The sequence below is a fragment of the Amblyomma mixtum genome, chromosome 7 (assembly GCF_055824585.1).
Source record: "Amblyomma mixtum isolate Tamu chromosome 7, ASM5582458v1, whole genome shotgun sequence".
NCBI lineage: Eukaryota > Metazoa > Arthropoda > Arachnida > Ixodida > Ixodidae > Amblyomma > Amblyomma mixtum.
In genome coordinates this window covers 83,104,294-83,123,622 of record NC_143018.1, presented here as the reverse complement: position 1 = coordinate 83,123,622, position 19,329 = coordinate 83,104,294, and the positions used below count along the sequence as shown (strand labels likewise).

General features: G+C 48.7%; 1 protein-coding gene across 1 annotated transcript in view; it reads left to right on the top strand.

The window, feature by feature from the left end:
- The window catches only part of LOC149336641 (uncharacterized), a 33,388-nt gene extending 19,279 nt beyond the window's left edge, over positions 1 to 14,109 (top strand). Inside the window, exon 5 of the mRNA XM_089553030.1 lies at positions 12,871 to 14,109. Within this exon, the coding sequence (XP_089409156.1) occupies positions 12,871 to 13,125 (255 nt within the window). The 3' untranslated portion in view covers positions 13,126 to 14,109. The remainder of the gene's footprint in view (positions 1 to 12,870) is intronic.
- Positions 14,110 to 19,329: the final 5,220 nt, after the last annotated feature.

The following is a 19,329-nucleotide window of genomic DNA, read 5'->3' as shown; positions in this document are numbered from 1 at the left end:
GGAGTGGATAGCATGCTCGTCTCGCACGCCGAAGACCGGGGTTCGATTCCCGAGCTCGACCAAGTTCCTACTGGGTTTTATTTATTTATATGGCCTGACTAGAAAAGTTAATTAGGCTTATTGGGTAATTACGCAATTAACTAAGCTAAGTCCCACTTACTTGGAGCATCACTATACGATCCCTTCACATGGTTGCATGGTGACTAGCCAAAGTACAATTGGCACCGTTTGAAATTCGCGCACTCTGACGTCACGACCGTTTCGACCAACTGTAAAGCGTGACATTTCTGTCGACAACTGCTGCTTACAACGATGAGACATTAAAGGCTTTCGCCTTGAAACCTGAACCTCCTGAAAAGGCAAGCCACCTCTATGTATCTGGAAAGCCCCATACTGGGAGGGATCGCACACTTAAGAGTACACATCTACAAAAACCTCATTGCTATTCACGTCAAGGAGCGGAGCGCACTAGAAAGTTTGACCGCCATCATCAAACTGGGAAATATCAGCGTATGCCATCTAAATACCCCAAGACAGCCGCACTACGGCTGGTGCATCTCACAACGCCGACACCGCCATCTGTGACGCCGATTTGGCCATCTTAATCAAGCCAGCCACCAACAACATTTCGATAATCCAGGTTCAGCATCTCGGAAGATCTAAATGCATCAAGCTGACCTTCAAGGGTGTCTGTATACCATCATACGTGAAGGTTGGCCGCTTTAGACACCCAGTTCGACCTTTCGAAACCGAAGCCGCTACAGTGCAGGAAGTACATGAGGATTGGCTACGTGAGCGGCGTCCGCAACAACTCCATCGTGTGCCCGAGATTCTTTGAGTGACACAACGGCGACATTTGCCGCGCTAGTGCCTTGAAGTGCACCAAGTGCCGTGGCCCTCACTACTGTGCCTCGAAAAACTGCGCTCGTCTAAAGACTGAACGGGCGGTCCTGACACAAATGGTGCGAGACCATTCCACGCAGAGAGACGCCGCTGCAAAGGTGCGACGACAGCGTTCGCGCCGTCGAAGGTCCTCAAAGAAGGCAATCACCTTTGAAGGGAAGGGCTCAAGCACCACTGCAGCTTCTCCTCGTCCTCAAACAACCAGACTTAATGAAGGGACTCCGGCGTCTGGCGACACCGGACCTACTGCCTCTGATATTAACTTGCCACCCCAGCAGAAGCCTTGCGCGCTCACTGGATCAGGGACGTTGCCGCACTCGAAATGCCCAGGGCCTACGACTGCATCAGACAAAAGCCACGATCCGGACCGTGGCCAAGCTCTCCAAGTGCCCAAGCAGCACAGACATTCGGCCCAATATCGGAAATGTATTGGGAAAGGTCGGCTCTGCAAAGGACCACAGTGAAACCATCAAGTTACAATAATTGGCCGGTTACTTGTGCTGCTTGCGTGATTGCGATGCTCACATCCTTTATGAATGCCCGGCGTGCGCTGCTTTCTAGCTTGCACTTGCCAGGAGCACACAACGCATTGCAAGTACTGGACTCGCTGCATCCAGTTTTTGAGGCTCAACGCAAGTGCAGCCCGAAGGTCTACAGTTGAATGGACTGTGGTACCAAAGGAATACGCACTCTTTTGCTGTTTTGGAGCTAATCGCTTGAGGGACAAATTTTGATGGTACTCCTCGCCCCATCTCTCTTACTCTTTTTAATCCCCTCATCCCAGTGCAGGGTAGCCAACCGGCACACCCTTCTGGTTGCTCACCGCCGGCCCCCACCTCTGGGAATGGAATTTCCTGACCCACCGGTGGGGGTGGTGGTGGTGAAAACATTTATTCAGAACGTACAGGAGGTGTTTGGATCAGCCCGTAAGGGACCGATCCTTACAAACACTAGGTGGAGGTCCCTAGTTTGGGACCCCAGTGGCGGTAGCCGCCGGCCGGGCGCGCCCGACTAAGGCTTGATGGGCCTGTAAGTCGTGACAGCCGAGCAGGGTCGCCTCCCAGTCCACCCGGGTTGGGTTAGGGATAGGGGGAATGGCCGGGTTGGAGGGGCAGGCCCACACCATGTGATAGGTGTCCGAAGACACCGCACTACAGTGCGGGCAGTTGCCGCTAAAGGAGGAGTCAAAAAGTTTTAGGGCTGCCGGGCACAGCAATGTATTGGTGAAGAGGCGGAGAAGAAGCCGCTCATCCGCCTTCTTGAGGCCTTTACATGGGCTAGGGTAAAGGCGATGGCTATCTTGATAGTAGGTTGCGATATTTTTGAACGTATAAACCGGATTAAAATCGGGTTCCTGATCAGGTGGGGAGGAGAAAACAGCCCGGTGAGAGAGCGCGCGGGCGGCTGCGTCTGCTGCCTCGTTTCCTGCCAACCCCTGATGAGCAGCGGCCCATATGAGGTAACGGTGTGCGGGGTCCGTATCCCGTATGCAATTTTGGTATATTCGATAGGCTAGGAAGGGAGTGCTGCCTTGTTCGACGTTCCGACAGGCCCCTCTCGAGTCGGTGATTATGTATTTTGAATTGGAATGTGAGACCGCGAGAGCAATCGCGACCTCTTCTGCTTGTGTTGCACTGCGGGCTCTGAAAGTGAGGCCGTTAACTGTGTTGCTGTTGTGTACTACCGCGGCCGTGTACCATCCCCCGTGGTGAGGGCCGGAGGCGTCCACGTAGTATACACCTGTTTTGTTGCCATAATATCGGGCTAGCGCTTCCGCTCGTGCCATGCGCCGACCATTATGGTCTTCATGTGACATGTTTGCTGGAAGAGGCCGCACGTGGAGGGCACGTCTCCACAGTTCCGGGATGCGAAACCTGTCTTCCATTGAGAGAAAGGAATTTTAATGAGGGAAAGGTGGAGAGGTCGGCCGGTGGTAACATGGCCCTGGCCTGCTACTCCACACAGGGGAAAGGGAAGAGGAGGAAAAGGAAAGTGCGAATGAAGGCTGATGATGGCATAATACAATGAGTTTCTCGGGTGATGTCTACACACACACACACCACACACACCACACTGGCTGGCACTCGCATCGCGGTGAGTAGACGCACATAAAACTCATAAAACTGGTGTCAGCAATACAAACACCGACACATGTCATTAACCATGTAGGTTGTGCACAGGCGGTCACAGACGAGTATCCAGGCCTGTTTCACACAAAAAGTTGAGCAGGGCCTTTGTCACACGGCACCAATCAGAATGTCTCGTCCTGGCGCCCAGAAGAGTTTCCTCAGAGAGAGGGCGAGGGTCCAGTCGTTTCACGGTCGCCTCCAATGTTGTTCTTTCAGCAGTATAGTTCGGGCACTCGCAAAGAAAGTGTCCAATAGTCTCTGGAGTGTGGCACTGTGCGCAATTTGGGTTACTTTCGAAGCCGATCTTGTGAAGATTGTGTTTGGTGTAGGCAACACCAAGCCGTAGCCGCTGGAGTAAAGTCCCATGACGTCGCACCACCATAGATGGCAAATGTAATCGTGAGCCAGCGTCAAGCTTACAGACGCGGTCCTGTTGATGACTCGAATCATGCCAGTGCGACTGCATTGCCGCTTGCATTAAATGCGCCAACAAGGCTCCAATGTCTGATCTAGAAAAGGCTATCTCAATGAAAGCACCATCACTATGTGCCATCCGAGCCTCGGCGTCAGAACGCTCGTTTCCCGCTATGCCGCAATGGCTCGGTATCCATTGAAACTTTATGATATGGCCGCGGTGGAAAGCTTCGGCTAACAAAACCACAATTTGTTGAACCAGCTGCTCGCATGCCCTTGGTTTTAGATAAGTTTGTACGACCTGCAATGCCGATCTCGAGTCGCAGAATATAGTCCATTGCTGCGCTGGCTGGTGACCAATATAAAGGACGGCTTCTCGTATGGCTGCCAATTCGGTTGCCGTAGAGGACGTTTTGTGCATGAGCCTGAAACGGTGACATGAGGCATTTCCTGGCACTATCACCGCTGCAGCTGAAGAAGTGGTCGTCACGGATCCGTCCACGAAAACATGCTGGGTGTTAGTATACATAGATGTAATGTATGACAGCGCCAGCTGTTTCAGTCCGACTGTTGGAATGTGCGTCTTCTTTGTTATCCCTGGGATTGTTGTCCGTATAGATGGTTTTGGTACTGCCCAAAGTGGCACCTCCGCAATCTGGTGTGGCGCGTAGTTCGAAGGCACCGCATTGCGCTGCATCCTAAGGGCTCTGGAAAAGGCTGCATCTGGACGCGCCGCACTAATGTTGGTCAGGGGGTGATGACGATGCCTGGTCAGATGCCGCAAATGCACACGAAGTGGCTCCTGTTGAAAATAAATTCGTGCTGGGCAGGCTCGGGCCTCATAAAATGTGCCCCATGTAGAAGTTTTACATGGCAAACCCAAGCATACTCTTAAAGCACGAGCCTGCGCGCTTTCAAGCACATGCAGGCCTGATAGTCTGACTCCCGAGAGAACGGGTGCACTGTATCTGAGAAGACCGACTACCAGCGCCTGGTACACATGTAGTAAAGATCGCTCAGAGGGACCCCAACATTTTCCTACCGTACACCGCACAAAGCTTGCAAAGCTGTCGAGCTTTTTCTTGAGCACAGAAATGTGCTTCGTCCAGGACAGGTCACGGTCTATCGTAACACCTAAGAATTTGTGATGTGTTACGTATGGAACAATTTGCCCGTCGATTGTGACCGGATACCACGCCATTAACTTGCGTGTGAAAGCCAATGCTACGCTTTTAGTTGGCGAAAGTTCAAGCCCCTGACGGCGCAAGTACGCAGACGTAATGGAAACCGAACGCTGCAATCTTGCTTGCACTTGGGGACGCGTGACACTTGATGTCCGTATGCAAATATCGTCTGCGTAGGCGGATATCGAAACAGTCTTCGGCAGTTGTTTGAAAAGGCCAATGAGCACGAGATTGAACAAAGTTGGACTAAGCACTCCTCCCTGAGGAACACCACAAGCAACATGATGATCTGCTGTGTCTCCTTCAAGAGTCTCCATGTAGACTGTCCGGTTTGTCAAATAGCTTGCAATCCAATTGTGTAGACGTCCGCCTATGCCACATTCATCGAGTGCATTTAGTACTGCATCATGCTGAACATTATCGAATGCGCCCTTGATGTCGAGGAAAAGAGCAGCAGTCAACCTGTGACGGCGTTTTTCATGTTCTACCGTTGACACGAGATCAATTACACTGTCGATGGCAGACCGGCCTTTGCGGAAACCCGTCATTGTGGAAGGGTACAGTTCACGTTTTTCAAGGAACCATTCTAGACGGGTTAGCACCATACGCTCCATCGTCTTGCCAATACAACTTGCCAGAGCTACTGGTCTGTAGGATGCTAAGTCGAGTGGCGATTTCCCTGGTTTGAGCAAGGCCACAATGCGGCTTCTTTTCCACTGCTGTGGAACAGTGGCAGAGGCCCAAGAGTGGTTGAACAATGTTAAGAGGGCTTCCATTACCTGTGGGCCTAGATGACGAAGCGCATTGTATGTTATTCCGTCAGGTCCTGGGGACGAAGGATGTGTACAAGCAGAAAGAGCCGCTTTCAGTTCTTGAATTGTGAAGGGGATGTCCAGTCGATCGTCCATCGTGGGGGGAGCACATCGATGCTGCCGAGGTGAAGAAGCGCTTCCGGCAATTCTCGAACAGAAATCCTCTGCCACCTCTAGTTTTTGCCGTCTTTCATAAATCATAAAGTGCCAATGGACGGAAAGGGTGTTTCTGCTGGGGAAATGTCGGCAGTGCTCGAACGACGTGCCAGATTTTGGAGAGTGGTTTGCGGGGATCCAATCTGCTGCAAAATGACCGCCACCGTTGTTTGCCTAGGTTCTCCAAATAGCGCTGTATTTGCTTCTGGGCACGTCGAGAAGCCCGGAGATCCGAGACATCCTTAGTCCTCCGGTATTTTCTTTCTGCGCGCCGACGAATCGCCCGAAGCTGCGCGTAGATCACATCCACTGGAGCTGTGGAATTGGGCGCTGAGATGTTGCGCGTTGTATCTTGCATGGCCGAAATAATACGCTGTTCCACATCTGTTGGATCAGCTAGGTTACCACAGGTTTCTTCTAGAGCAATGCGGAAAGCATTCCAGTCGGTGCAACGTATTTTGGCATTTGGAAGACGGTGAAACCACCGTAGCTGCACATACGTTGGTATGTGGTCACTTCCATAAGTTTCAATATCAGCACACCACGTTGCGAACGATGAGAGGCGCCTAGATACAAATGCAAGGTCCAGGCAGCTGCTGTAGGTAGTCCCTCGTAGAAATGTCGGCGCGTCATCATTGAGCAAAACAAGACCTGCATTGTCCATGAACGTGGCGATATCCCGTTCTCGAACGTTCGTAATGGCGCTTCCCCAGCCGTGGTGATGCGCATTGAAATCGCCTACTATTATATGGGGCTCCGAAACGCTGTCGAGTAGCGATTGTAGTCGTAGGGCATCAAATCGACCCCTTGGTGGTATGTAGCCACCTATAATAGAGATTGTGCGCCCATTCAGAGTCACAGTGATTGCAACATACTCGTTGCTACTGCCCCCAGGAATTTGATGCCGAATATAAGTGAGGTCACGACAGACGCATAGTAGTACCTTGCTCAAATGCCCAGCCGCTTCAGAGAGGAAACTTTCATAACCAGACAGTCGAAAAGGAGATGTGATATTAGGCTCACATATTACAAGCACTGGAAATCGGTACTTGAAAATCCTCTGCCTGAAATCTGCTAGGAGGCCTCGCAGACCTCGAACATTCCATTGTAATACTGCCGATCGAGAGATTCTCTCCTGTAGTGATGGTGCTGACGACGGTAGAGCCATAATTTTTGACTGCTATTAAAGGGTGGCAAGCACCGGTTCAATAGCGTCTAAAATTTGGACAGCAGCCTTAGCAATTGGCGTGTCCACTCCAGCAATTATCAGCCGTAAGGTGCCTATCAGCTGTTTCAGCATCGCCCTGATTTGATCATCTGCTGTAGACACATCCGGCGGACGCACAGGCGGACGTGTCACAGAGCTTACAGTACGCGATGGTAGAGGTGTGTCTTCCATTGGAGGGGTGTGTTGTATATGGAGTCGAGCAAGAAGGCGGCGACCCGACTCCGTTAGCGACAAACGCGTGTACTGGTTTGTAAGGTGCGCCTCCCGGAGCTCCCGGAAAGTATTCACCACCCCAAGGGCCATAAGCCGGCTGTTCGAAGTAGTGATGGCGAGGTCAAGGACACGTTTAACAATTTTGCGAAAGATGACCTCAAGGGCATCCTCCTCTTGTTTCCGTAGGTGGAGATAAGGAGTCGAATAGAGAATTTGACTAGTTACGAAGCCGTTTGCCAGCCGCAAGGCATCTTTACTTCGTAACCCTCCGCGTTTGTTGGAAATCCGGCGGACCATGCGGCCCACCTGGTCCCCCACCTTATGGAGTTTGGCTAATGTAGTGTCTGGCCGCCTGTGTTTGTGGATGTAGAGTCCGAGTACCCGTATCTCATCACTTTCGCGTATGGGACCACACTCAAGAGAAAGAGATATTTTAGTTGTGCACTTCTGTGAGGGGCGGAGGTGCACAAATTCCGATTTTTGAGGGGAACATTGAAGACCGCAGCGGCGGGCGTAGCGGTCTACTATCGTCGCCGCTGTTTGCAGGCTGGTTTCAATATCGCCTGTGCTGCCCTGCGTGGCCCACAGAGTGATGTCATCGGCGTACAGGGCGTGCTGCACGCCGGCGACACCACTCAGCTGGGCCGGCAGGTGCATCATGGCCAGATTGAAGAGCAGCGGGTAAAGTACCGCGCCTTGAGGGGTTCCCCGCGTGCCGAGTAGGTAAGAACCACGGTCTCTATCTTGAATTCGAATGTAGGATTGACGATCCATTAAAAATTGGCTTATGTATCGGAATGTGTTGAGGCCACAGTCGGTGTGACTTAGGTTAGTGAGTATGATCTCATGTGTTACATTGCCAAATGCCCCTTTAAGATCCAAGGCGAGTACTACCCGGTCATTATGGGGGCATTCGAGGGGGTCAAGGGCTTCCCGATTGAGTTGCAGGAGGACATCCTGTGCGGATCTGTGTGGGCGGAATCCGAACATGGTGCTCGCAAAGACATGTTTGTGTTCAAGATATGTAGATAACCGATCCCGCACCATCGTCTCCATTAGTTTGCCCACACATGAGGTGAGAGAGATGGGGCGGAGGTTATCTGTGTCAATTGGTTTGCCAGCTTTAGGAATATAAGTGACCAAAGCCGTTTTCCATTTGGTTGGCAGGGGGGTGTGCCCGCGCCAAATCGCATTGACGTATTCCAGGAGGGACTGGTATGCCAAGTCGGGCAGGTTCGACAAAAGCTTGACGGTGACCTTATCCCGTCCTGGCGCAGTGCCCCGTTTCATTTTGGCAAGAGCCGCCCGCAGATCATGAAGCTGGAAAGGCTGATCCAGCTCCGTGTTCTCTCTGCTTGCATAAGAGTACGCTGATCCACGGAGGTCTTGGGCTGTACACAGATACTGGTCCCGAAGTTTCTGTGCCAGTTGAGTCGTGTTGCCAGGAAAAGCGTGCATGGCTCGCTGCAAATGTTTTTGTGTTTCGGTTCGTCGGAGCTACGCGGCTTATTGGCCTCGGCCATGGTAGCTGTCTGACGTCTGAAAGAATCTAACTAATAGCCGCTTCCCAACTTGTACACGCAGGTGCGAGCGACGGAGGAGGGTGCGAGCATGAAAAGTCGCTGGGAAGGGCTCGCCACCTTCCGCGGGTGATTGGCGTTCCTCTGCTGCATGGAGAAATGTATTATTTGGCTAAGGTTTTTGATGAAAGCACAATGCAGTGATTGAGCGCGTTGACGTGCTCTCCTCGGAAGGTGTTTCAGAGCTCGTTTAATACCAGTAAAGTTAAAATGGCGCGATTTAGAAGAGGACAGGAGTAAAGAAACGGTGACACCAGTGCGGGCGCCGCCATGGTGTTTTTTTTTTTTGCCTGTTGGGGATGTCCTACTGGCGCAATATCACCTTTCCTGGAAATGAACTCAAAAGCCCCCAGGAAACCTCTCATAAATCCTTAATTCTGTTTTCGGCTATTCATTTGCAGGGTATGTGAGCAGAAACTTACTTGGGGTTGGCCTCAATTGTGTACAATATAGTCTGCCTCCTTTGTCTACCCGGGAAATCAGGTAAGCAGAGTGCCCATCCTCTGCTTTCCTCATTTCTCTCTGCGTCCCGTAAATTCACGAAAACTAATCGACACTAATGACAGGCTGTTGACCGTGGTCAAGATCACTACAACAAAATGATTGCTCAACGTAACCAACGCACTATTTGTTGAACAATTTCAGTCAAATATAGTTGAACCATGCCTCATGGCAGTGGATGTATCTAAGCTTAACAAATATAAATCAGGCCTAACCTAGATATGCCTCATGTAAACAGTCTAGCCCCTTTATGCCCATTGAGTCTGCATGCAGCGCCTTTAAGACTGTGGTAAAGCGCTCAAAATCTTGCTTTCACTCGAGAAAAGAATGCCAATGGTACGCTGCTCTTTCAGGCACAGGCAGCGAAGCATTAAATGTGGAAAGGGAACACATCTACTTAGGACGGGTGGGGACTGCAGATCCGGAACACAAGAGTGAAACAACTAGGCGACTAAGAATGGATGGAATGCATGGTAGGCACTTTCAGGAGTTAACGAATATCGTCATAAAGAAACACGTATAACAGGCGCACTTTACCGGTACTAACTTACAAAACACAAACACCAAGGGCAACAGAGCGAGCTGTAGAAAAAAACTGATTACTGTAAGGTTACCCGGCGCGATGAGAGCAGAGTGGATGAGGGAAGAAACGCGAGCTATAGATGACATCCTAGATGATATCAAGCAGGAAAAATGCCGTAGTTAGAGCACGCAATGCGGATGCCGAGATAACCGTGGCATTATAGGGTTATTATTGCGAGACACAGCAGACTTAGCTGGGGCCTAGGGGCCCTGGGGCCTAGTTAGGTGAGCGGATGAGATTAGAAAGTTTGCAGGGATAAGGTGGCCGCAGCTGGCACAAGAGAAGGTTAATTAGAGGGACAGCGAAGTTGCCTTTGTCCTGGGACCAAATTATGGAATGCTCTCAATCTGAAGATAGCTTCAGAACAGTTTCTAAGCCCTGCTACTATCGGTCCGCCCTGACCAGGGTCATTGGACGGCAGTGGATGACACTGGACGTAGTTCAGGTTATCATGATGCTTAGCAACGTTTTTGTCTGCAGGTTATCATGGGGAATTACTGAACAAGTCGATGACAAAAAAATTATTTTCACTGTATGAAGGCGATTCGAGAAACCAGAGTGTTGATTTCATGCCGATACCTTGTCCCAAGGCAGCGTTCAAACCTAATGTGGTGCCGCTAACTTTTACAGCGGGGAAGCGCCAATATGCAGATGTTCCAAGTTCTTTCTTGCGCCGAGAGTGCGAAGCGTTCTTATCAATTTGTGCTTTGTTACGGGATACACGGAACTGTTGTGCAATTTTTTTAGGTTCTATAGTTGGTTTTTAGGTCCTATTATTTACCTTTTTGAGGGGTAATGCGCGAGGTGTATTTCTCTGTTCGGTTCTTACTGCTTCGTTTTTGTTCTGATTTCTTGTTCAGGGTCTCGCGCGAATAGTTGTAAAAAAATTTGATTTCTATTTCCATATCTCCGCCTATGTACCGTTCGTTATACTTAGGCCCGCCGGAACAGGACGTGTTTCTAAAGGGCGCGAAATGCTTTTCTCGTCATGCAGAGATATTTTTTTCTATGAGCTACTCACCCTTAATTTGGTGGTGTAAGACATCACTTATGAAGATAGGTATTTTTGCATGATTGGTAAACTGCCACCTGTTTGACGTTCCTGAAACAATTGAGTGCAGCTGCAGAAGCTGTAAAGACGCAATACTGCTTTGTATTTTGGGATATCTTACAACGAAAAGTGAAGAAGGGAATTATTTTACTCCTACAACTCTACGCAAGCTTACCGATGAACAATATGTTGATGAGCGGACAGAGATGTCCTTTCAACTGGATTACACACCCGATGAAAAACTCGCATGATGGACCCGCATTGTCAATCTCTCGTTTCTGCAAAATCTTATCATCATCACAATCCAATGGACTATGCCCATTGCAGGGCAAAGGTCTCTCCCATGTCTCTCCAATTAAGAATAACCTCTGCCAGATGCGGCGGCCGTATCCCCGCAAACTTCTTAGTCTCATCCGCCCATGTAACTTTCTGGCGCGCCCCCTGCTACGTTTGCTTTATCTTGGAATCCACTCCGTTACCCTTACGGACCAGCGGTTATCGTGCCTTCGCATTACATGCCCTGCCCAAGCCCATTTGCTCCGCTTGATTTCAACTAGGATGCCATTGACCCGTGCTTGTTCCCTCTACCACTCTGCCCTCTTCTTGTCTCTTAACGTTTCACCTATCGTTTTCATTTCCATTGCTCGCTGTGTTGTCCTCAATTTAAGTTGAATCGTTGTCGTTATAATCCATATTTCTACCTCATAGGGGAGTGCCGGTAAGACGCAGCAGTTATACATTATACTGTTCTCTTGAGGGATATTGATAAACTGCCATTCATGATCTGAGAGACCCGGCCAAATGCTCTCCACCTCCTCTTATTCTTCTGGTCATTTCGCTCTCGTGATTCGGGTCAGCGGTCACTACCTGCCCTAAGTAGATGTAGTATTGAGTGGTCTAATTAAACATAATAAATGGAAGGAAACATTTTTGCTAGCCGCGGCATCTGCTATCGCAGCTTGAAGCGCCTGAGCTGGGGCAGCGGAAATAAAAGGATAGCAGGCAGTGTGTAGAAATGAAATGAAATAGGTGAGGGGACAGTTAGAAAGGATAGGGCGGAGAGCTACACGGGACAATGCATCTCATTACATATTAACATATGTACAGGTCGCACGCTCGTGATGAACTAGTTAAGCACAGTACAAACACACGCGCACGACACAATGCAGCCTAAGTAGATGTATTCCCACATTTCAGCCAAATGATTGTTTATCTCAGGGAAGTGTATGACCAGGCGTGCCACAGTAGTGCCACTCCTCTTGGTACCAGGGTGAGCCGTGCCTGCCTTATAGTCATTTGTTCTTCGGGCGCGATTTGTATGAGATGACTTCGATGCTGATTTCTGAGACCTTGAAAATATTTCATGTACATAGAACGTTATTTCACTTTATTAAATGCTGTGGTTATGAAAAAAAACGAAGAGATTATCTTGCGACTGCGTCGGCGGTAGTGGTTCTACATTTAACGTGTACATTGATCGCCTTCCCATAGCTTCTGTGAATCTGATTTTGGCGCCGTTTTATCGCTCCGTTCCACTGTGGGCTTCGGGGGGGGGGGGGGGGGGGGGCGAGTGACAAGAGGAGGCTCAAACACGCACGCACACGCACGCACACGCACGCACACGCGCACTAACGCGCACTAACGCCCACAAAGACACAAAGAAAAGAAGACCACAGTGCTAACGCAGTAGAAAGAGGGGCAAGCCGAGCGGATAAAGGCGCTGATGTGCGCCTTTGAGGCCATGGCTTAAATCTCACTCAGCGTGTTTTATTTTCTCGACTTTTTTTTTTTGGTTGTGGTCGGACACGGAGTTAGAAGTTTGCGGACAAGGAGAAGGGAAAATATAGCCGTTAAATGCACTTCTTTATTAAAATCTAAGCCGTGGCGACCGCGTTTCAAAGGAGGCGAAATACGTAAGACAGCCACGGGCTTTGCTATATCGATGCACGTTGGAAAAAAAAAAAAAATCGATAACGATATGAAGGCCTCCACTTCTCCACTCTTTCTATTTTTCTTCTTTCACTCCCGCACGGTGCGGTGAGGGGTCCACCGAGAAGCGAGACAGTTACTGCACCTTTTCTTTCCTCATTACCAATGCCCTTTGCTTGTGCTGCAGGCCAACGCCCTGGAGGAACTTCGTCGCATCATCGCGTACATGAACCAGGCCGGCGGTGTGGCCATTCCGGCCGCCGCCGCGGGACCCCTGGCGGCCTGCTGCCCCGTGCCGACCCAGGCGGCCTCGGTGCACGCCGGCGACACCGGAAGCAAGTTCCAGGGCGCCAGCTCAGGCCTCTTCTCGCCCTTCGCGCCCACGCTCAACGGCGGGAGCCCGACAGACTCCGGAGGCGGGGCCAGTGACGGCAAGCCGTGACCACGCACGGGGACTCTGCAGATTGTGACTGTGCCCTTTCGTGTGTGCTGGTTTCAGTTCGTGTTCCTCACAAGACTGGGAAGGACACTGTTCTTGAGCCTGTTCAGCGGCTGGCTTCTAACAACTTCTAACAACAGACAATGCGTGATCGTATGAAGGTGGCAAGCGTAGCAAAAGCGAGGTCAGATGCATGGTTGTCGTCTTGAGACATATTCAGATAGCGTGTCATTAGAGCCCAGCGATGCTTGCGATCAGTAGCTCGTCTTTGTAATGTCTACGCAGCCGGTAAACTACTCAGGTGTAGATTAACAAAAAATATTGAGCCTCCTTGGCATGTGCTTTGTACTTGCTGTACTTCCGGAAAAGTTGGATAGGTCGGTAATAGAATGTACAATTAATGTACCATTTTATTTTTTTATTGTGCCGGTGGTTCCTGTATTTCTGAGATCGAACCAATGAAGGGACACATGTCGTTAAACAATGTGCCACGTTTAATTTACATTCTTTTCACAGGATGTTCGAAGCTCCTTGGTTATATTTTTACTATAGTCGATGTTTTTGTTGAAACCCATGCACCTGATCTCCGGGCGACTTGGCTGCCAACACCACTGACATGCTAACAATGGAAGCTACAAGTAAAGGACGACCAATAAGGGCAGAAAAGCGCATTGCCAAAATCACGATTGTTGGTAAGGCCAAAATAAAAATGGAAGGCTCCTACGTGCTCCTGAAACAGCGCAACCGGTTCAGTTCGAGCTGTCAAGTGTTTTCACTATCTGGCCTCCTGGTTATGAGCCAACTGCTTTCAGATATGCATTTTAAAGACAGTGACTGCAACTAACCCTCCGTGACAAGAGACAGAAACATCGTGCCAGTGTTTTGTGCTCTGCATGGACCTTCTGCACCATTCAGCGGGTACGAAGAGACAGAGACTTTGTGAATTGACTGTTCCGTCAGCGTGCTGGTCGCGGTTCGAGCGCGAACGCGCGAACATTGCGGAAAAAAAGCACTACTAAAGCATCCGCTATACTCTTTTGCCTCCGAGTCTTTTACTGTTATTATTACTCTGACCTGGGCCTTGAAGATGTTGATAGCTTATTGACCAGAACAATGAGATAAATTACAGTTCTATGAATGCTGCGGCTCCTTTGTTCACGTTACCCTGAGAACTTTGTGGACAAGATCGAGAACAAGGGAACCGCAGCGATTGTGTAAACTAGGATGACAGCCGCAGTACTTGCGCACAAGATATCGAGAAAAATGTTAAAAAAATTCAATAGCAAAGTAGCACTCCCGAAACACGACTTTTGTTTTTTTTCTTCTGTTGCCATGGCCAGCGACCTATGCATTTCTTCAAAAACGCTTAATTACCAAAAGGTAACTCGCCGCGGTAACTCGGCTACGGAGCCGGAGTTCCCGGGTTTCGAACCCGGCCGCGGCGGCCGCGTTTTGGTGGAGGTGAAACACAAAGGCGCCCGTTGGTCAAATGTGTGATGTCAGTGCACATGAAAGATCCCCAGGTGGTCAAAAGTATTCCGGAGACCTCCCCTACGGCACCTCTTTCTCTCTCTCATCTTTCCTACCACCTTCCTCTCTTCCCTTAAGGCGCAGTTCAGGTGTCCAAGGAGATATGTGAGGCAATTACTGTGCCATTTGCTTCACCAAACGGTATGTAGTTGACCGACGTTGATTTGGGGCTTGTTTTTATGACTTCATGATGCTAAAACAGCGCAGGCATACGAAGGACAAGAAGAAAGGTGGACACCGGAGGAGTGCTGTGACACCTTCCACTACATAAAAGCCTTTGTATAAAGCTAAAAACCTGCCCAACCAATTTCTCACACTTCACTGCAGTCGGATGCAACTCTAGAAACGAAGAAGCAAATGCCTCTCAGATGACCCCCTCCAGCCAATGGAGTCGACCGATTTTCATGACGCCGCGGTAAATCCGATTAAAGCCATGATTATTCCCCTCATCTGCCACTCCCTGTGATTTCACGCAAGCCGCTCCAAGTGGATCGGTCCATGGGAAGCATCGGTCAACGCCATTGGCTGGAGAGACTTCTTTCTGATATAAAAATGATCTATAGACACTCTATAGATTTCTTATTGACTCTATTGACTTCCTATAGATATTGCTTTTTGTCTCTTCATAGTTGATGGACTGTCTAAAGACTAAAGTCTACTAAAAGTGTATGGCCATAAATCTATAGATTGTTTATAGATTGTCTATTGCATTTGTATTGCCTATAGACTATTGTCTAGGATTTGTCTATAGAAAGTCTATAGACTTATAGAAAGTTGTCTATAGACACTCTTTATACTGTCTATAATATTTTTTGTGAGGGTTGAGGGCCATTTTCCGCTTCGTTCTTGAGCTGTATCTGGCTAGAGGTGAATGGGATTCCTCACTCTCGCGTGATGCTCATAGTTGTTGGGCATCAGCAAAGAAAACAGTGAGACAATATACGGAAGGTGTTTTAGGGAAGGTGATCACTAATTTTAAAAAATAGAGATTTTGTCTTATAGAGAAGTTTTTGCTGCATAGTGATACAAGTTTTGGCACACGTCAAAAAACAGGCTAAACATGTTTACTACTTAAATAATAACTAAGTTCTAATAGTCAGCTTTTAAGGAATGCCGATCGGCACCTTATTAGAATTAAACATTTGCAGCCGTCATTAGTGAGAGCGACATCAGCTTTTAAATTTCGAAAACGCGATTACCTTCGCCGCTCTAGGTCGATAAAATTTGACTATTTCGACTAGGTACGCGGATTTGAAGGGTTGCTTTGTCTGAATGCCTTTCGAAAGAGCATGTATTTTTCCGCCAAATTTTTCGCCCTTCATCGCGGCCACTCTTATTTCAATATGTGTAGGTATTGATTGGTTTTTGAATTTCCAGGATACTGCGTGTCGCCGAAATGGTCTTGTGTAGTAACTACATGAATGAGTATGACACCAATCAGTAGTTTTTAACTTAGTAGTTTGACACCAATCAGTATGACACCAATTAGTAGTATGACACCAATCAGTGGTTTTTAACCGTTTCAGGCGTCGCTGTGTCACTGTGCCGTGCTCGAGAACATTCATTCTATCTCTAGGCAGTACTGATCTGACCACTGTGTGGATAACAACCTCAAAAACCGGATTGAAGAGAGGTTGATTGAGCTCACGTATGAGTATCTAAGAATCCTCAGCTGCACAACTGGCAAATCCACAATGTACGAGCAAGCAGCCTGGAAATATGGCGTTGACAGCGCTGTGCAATACCACCGTGAAACGAGCTAAAGCGGGCTGCGGCAAGATATCATGTTCGTACTATGGCAACGGTTTCATCTATATTGTTAAGTACAGATTTTTTTTTGTGAGTCTGCATCCGCCGACTAAACGGGCTTACTTTGCCTTCAAACATGACTCAAAAAAGAAAAGCTCTTCATTCCATCTCACGTGCACGGTAGCTTAATTTTGGTACGCCGCTGCAGGAGGTCATTATTTTCCAAAATATTTATGCGGGAGATCCGTACACGACGCTGTTGGAAAGATGAGGCAAATTTAATGAGGCGCAAGAATTAATTGAACCATGAACTCGTAAAAGCGTATGAGCAGCGTCATGTTTGATTTTTACTGCTTTGAGCTGAAGCTTTCTTCCCCGACAGCTTTCACGGGTCACGTGAGAATGCGGAAACAAGTCGATGCAGGCCAATTTCGATTCGTCCGTACTGTCGCTTGAATCGAATGCGTCTTTTCGATTAAGTGAAATTTCTGCGCTCCCATGGCGGACTGCTTGAGTTCGAATAATACACCTCAGAATTAATCGCTCCAGATTCAATTACTACATCCCGAATTAGGGCACACATATTTATTTTAGGCTGTTTGTTAAGACAGGGATAAAACTCAATATTAACGCTCTCAATGTGTTCTACAAACTTTTGCCGATGAGTGCTGTTGGGTGACCCAGCGGGTGACGGGAGTTTTCGGTTACCACACATGACTCCAACGGTGAGATCGTTTACAGAGAAAAACATAAATATAGAGCTCGCAGAGAAAAGCGAGAACAGGAAAAGACCCGCTTGGCAGGGTTGTTTCCCCGAAATCAAATTAACTAAATGGAAGCGTCGATCGCCACTCCGGCTCCCAATTGGCTACAGTAAGCCAGGGGATGATCTCTCGGCTTATCGCTAACACCTCGTGATGGACGATGACGAGGCAGGGTGCCAAGTGGTGTAGGGCCGCGCCTGCTTTCGTGTCGCGTGGTGAGCCTACACCCCCCCCCCCCCCCCCCCGCCCTCTCTCCGGAGCAATAAAGACACCACAACTGCACCCAGCAACATAATCTAAACAGAAATGGGATTGCGTCAGGCCGCCGAGGGCCAGGCTGTTGTTGACGAGATGTGGTCCCTTTCTCCTAATGTTTTGTGTGAACCTGTTCGACGCTTTATTAAAGAATCCTCATACTTCCTCACTCATACTTCGTGGCAGAATGAACTCATATCTTAGGTAGTCACAACTGTACTGTTGCTACTGAAAACGTATAGCGCTGATCGCGTTCCCGGCGAACTGCATTCCAGCTGAAAATTTAGAGCAAGAAATCTTTTATGCATTGATTCGTGGTCTGGAAGTGGTGAAGTTTGATGTAATCCATGGTAAAACAGCGCGGAAAAAACACGAGGACGGAACAAACACGACAACACGCCTTTCTTTCGCTTTGTCTACACGACTCTCTGCCCACAGTGACGGGATTTGAAGGCGCAGGCTCCTTTCCCAAGCAATGTAGCCCTAGTAAGCCGAGCACCAGGCCGGGCCATAGCTTGTACCCATTTTGAGAAAACCGGTGGGTACCCGGCCGGTGGCGGGAGTCGAACCCATCACCTCCCGAAGCCGAGGCGGGCGCTCTGCCACGGTCAGCGCTCGTGTTGTCGTGTTTGTTCCGTCCTCGTGTTTTTTCCGCGCTGTTTTACCATGGATAGTAATAACCAACTTGCCCACCTTTCTGTACTTTTGATGTAATCCACTTAAATATTTTATTTTGCGAGACCTCCTATCTATTCAACCATGTGGTTACGGAACGAGAAAAACCAGAAAATAAAAGAAAGAAACGACACCAGTGTATCGTGGAGATAACAGTAGTGCACGCACTTGTTGTGAAGATTTTTGGTGCGCATGGTTTCATTTTCAGCTGTGCAGTGCAGCACTTAAGGACTCCACGGGTTTTAAATCTCTGTATCCTTTTTCTTTCAAAACTTTTGTCCTTTAACGGTACCGTCGATACCCTTCCATAGAGCTCGAAAGCAAACAATGTGGCTTGAAATCTGTCGATTACGGGTGTATGACAAGCAAATAATGTTAGTGTAGGATGCATTCAATGAGAACGAACACAAGAAGTCTACATTTTATTACTTTTTGGGTTCAATATACTGATACGCCGTACTATCGGGACAAAAGTTTACAGGATGCGAGTTCTTTGAATAACGTTTATTTTAGCCCCACCTCGCTACTCAGTCGCCTGATATTGCTACCAGAGGAAGGAGCTTTTAGACCTTTAATACGTTCATAACTGGGCAGCGAGGTGCCGTTACGTACGATTTTTAAAGAACTCGCGTGCCGGAAACCTTTGTCCCCGATAGTACATGATATGTGCAATGGATGCATTAATGTTTCTTATTTACAGCGCCAACAAGCCAGAGTGATTTTTCTGTTGGGCTAAGCGCTCGCCGGCAATTTTTTCAGGCTTTGTATTTTATCCGCGGAGGTGAGAACTTGCCACGTTGTTTTTAGTCGACGAAATGGATTATGCGGCTACATTCTTACTCTCCCGAGCCCGCTACAACCGCGTCCGATTTCCACTTGTCTGCTTCCACTGTGTCATGTTTTTATATCCAACCGTGCATCCGCTCCAGGCGGACTTCGGATAAGAATAAAGTTCAGACCTGGATAACAATAAATGCCATCGGCATCATAAGCGTAAACTCTACATGACAACGTAGAGGATACACTGCATACATAACCCGTAGCGGAAACCGGGTTATTGAACTGTGCTTAGATAACATAGATAACATGCGGATAACAGCAGAGCCCCCTTGCATTTGCAGGCGTGCTGTATGCACAGCCACTAGCAGCATACGCTACACACGTGGCAGCGTGGGTAGGCGCATAAGTTTCCTTTATATCTAGATGTGCTTGGAACCAGAGGAAGGCGAGGAAA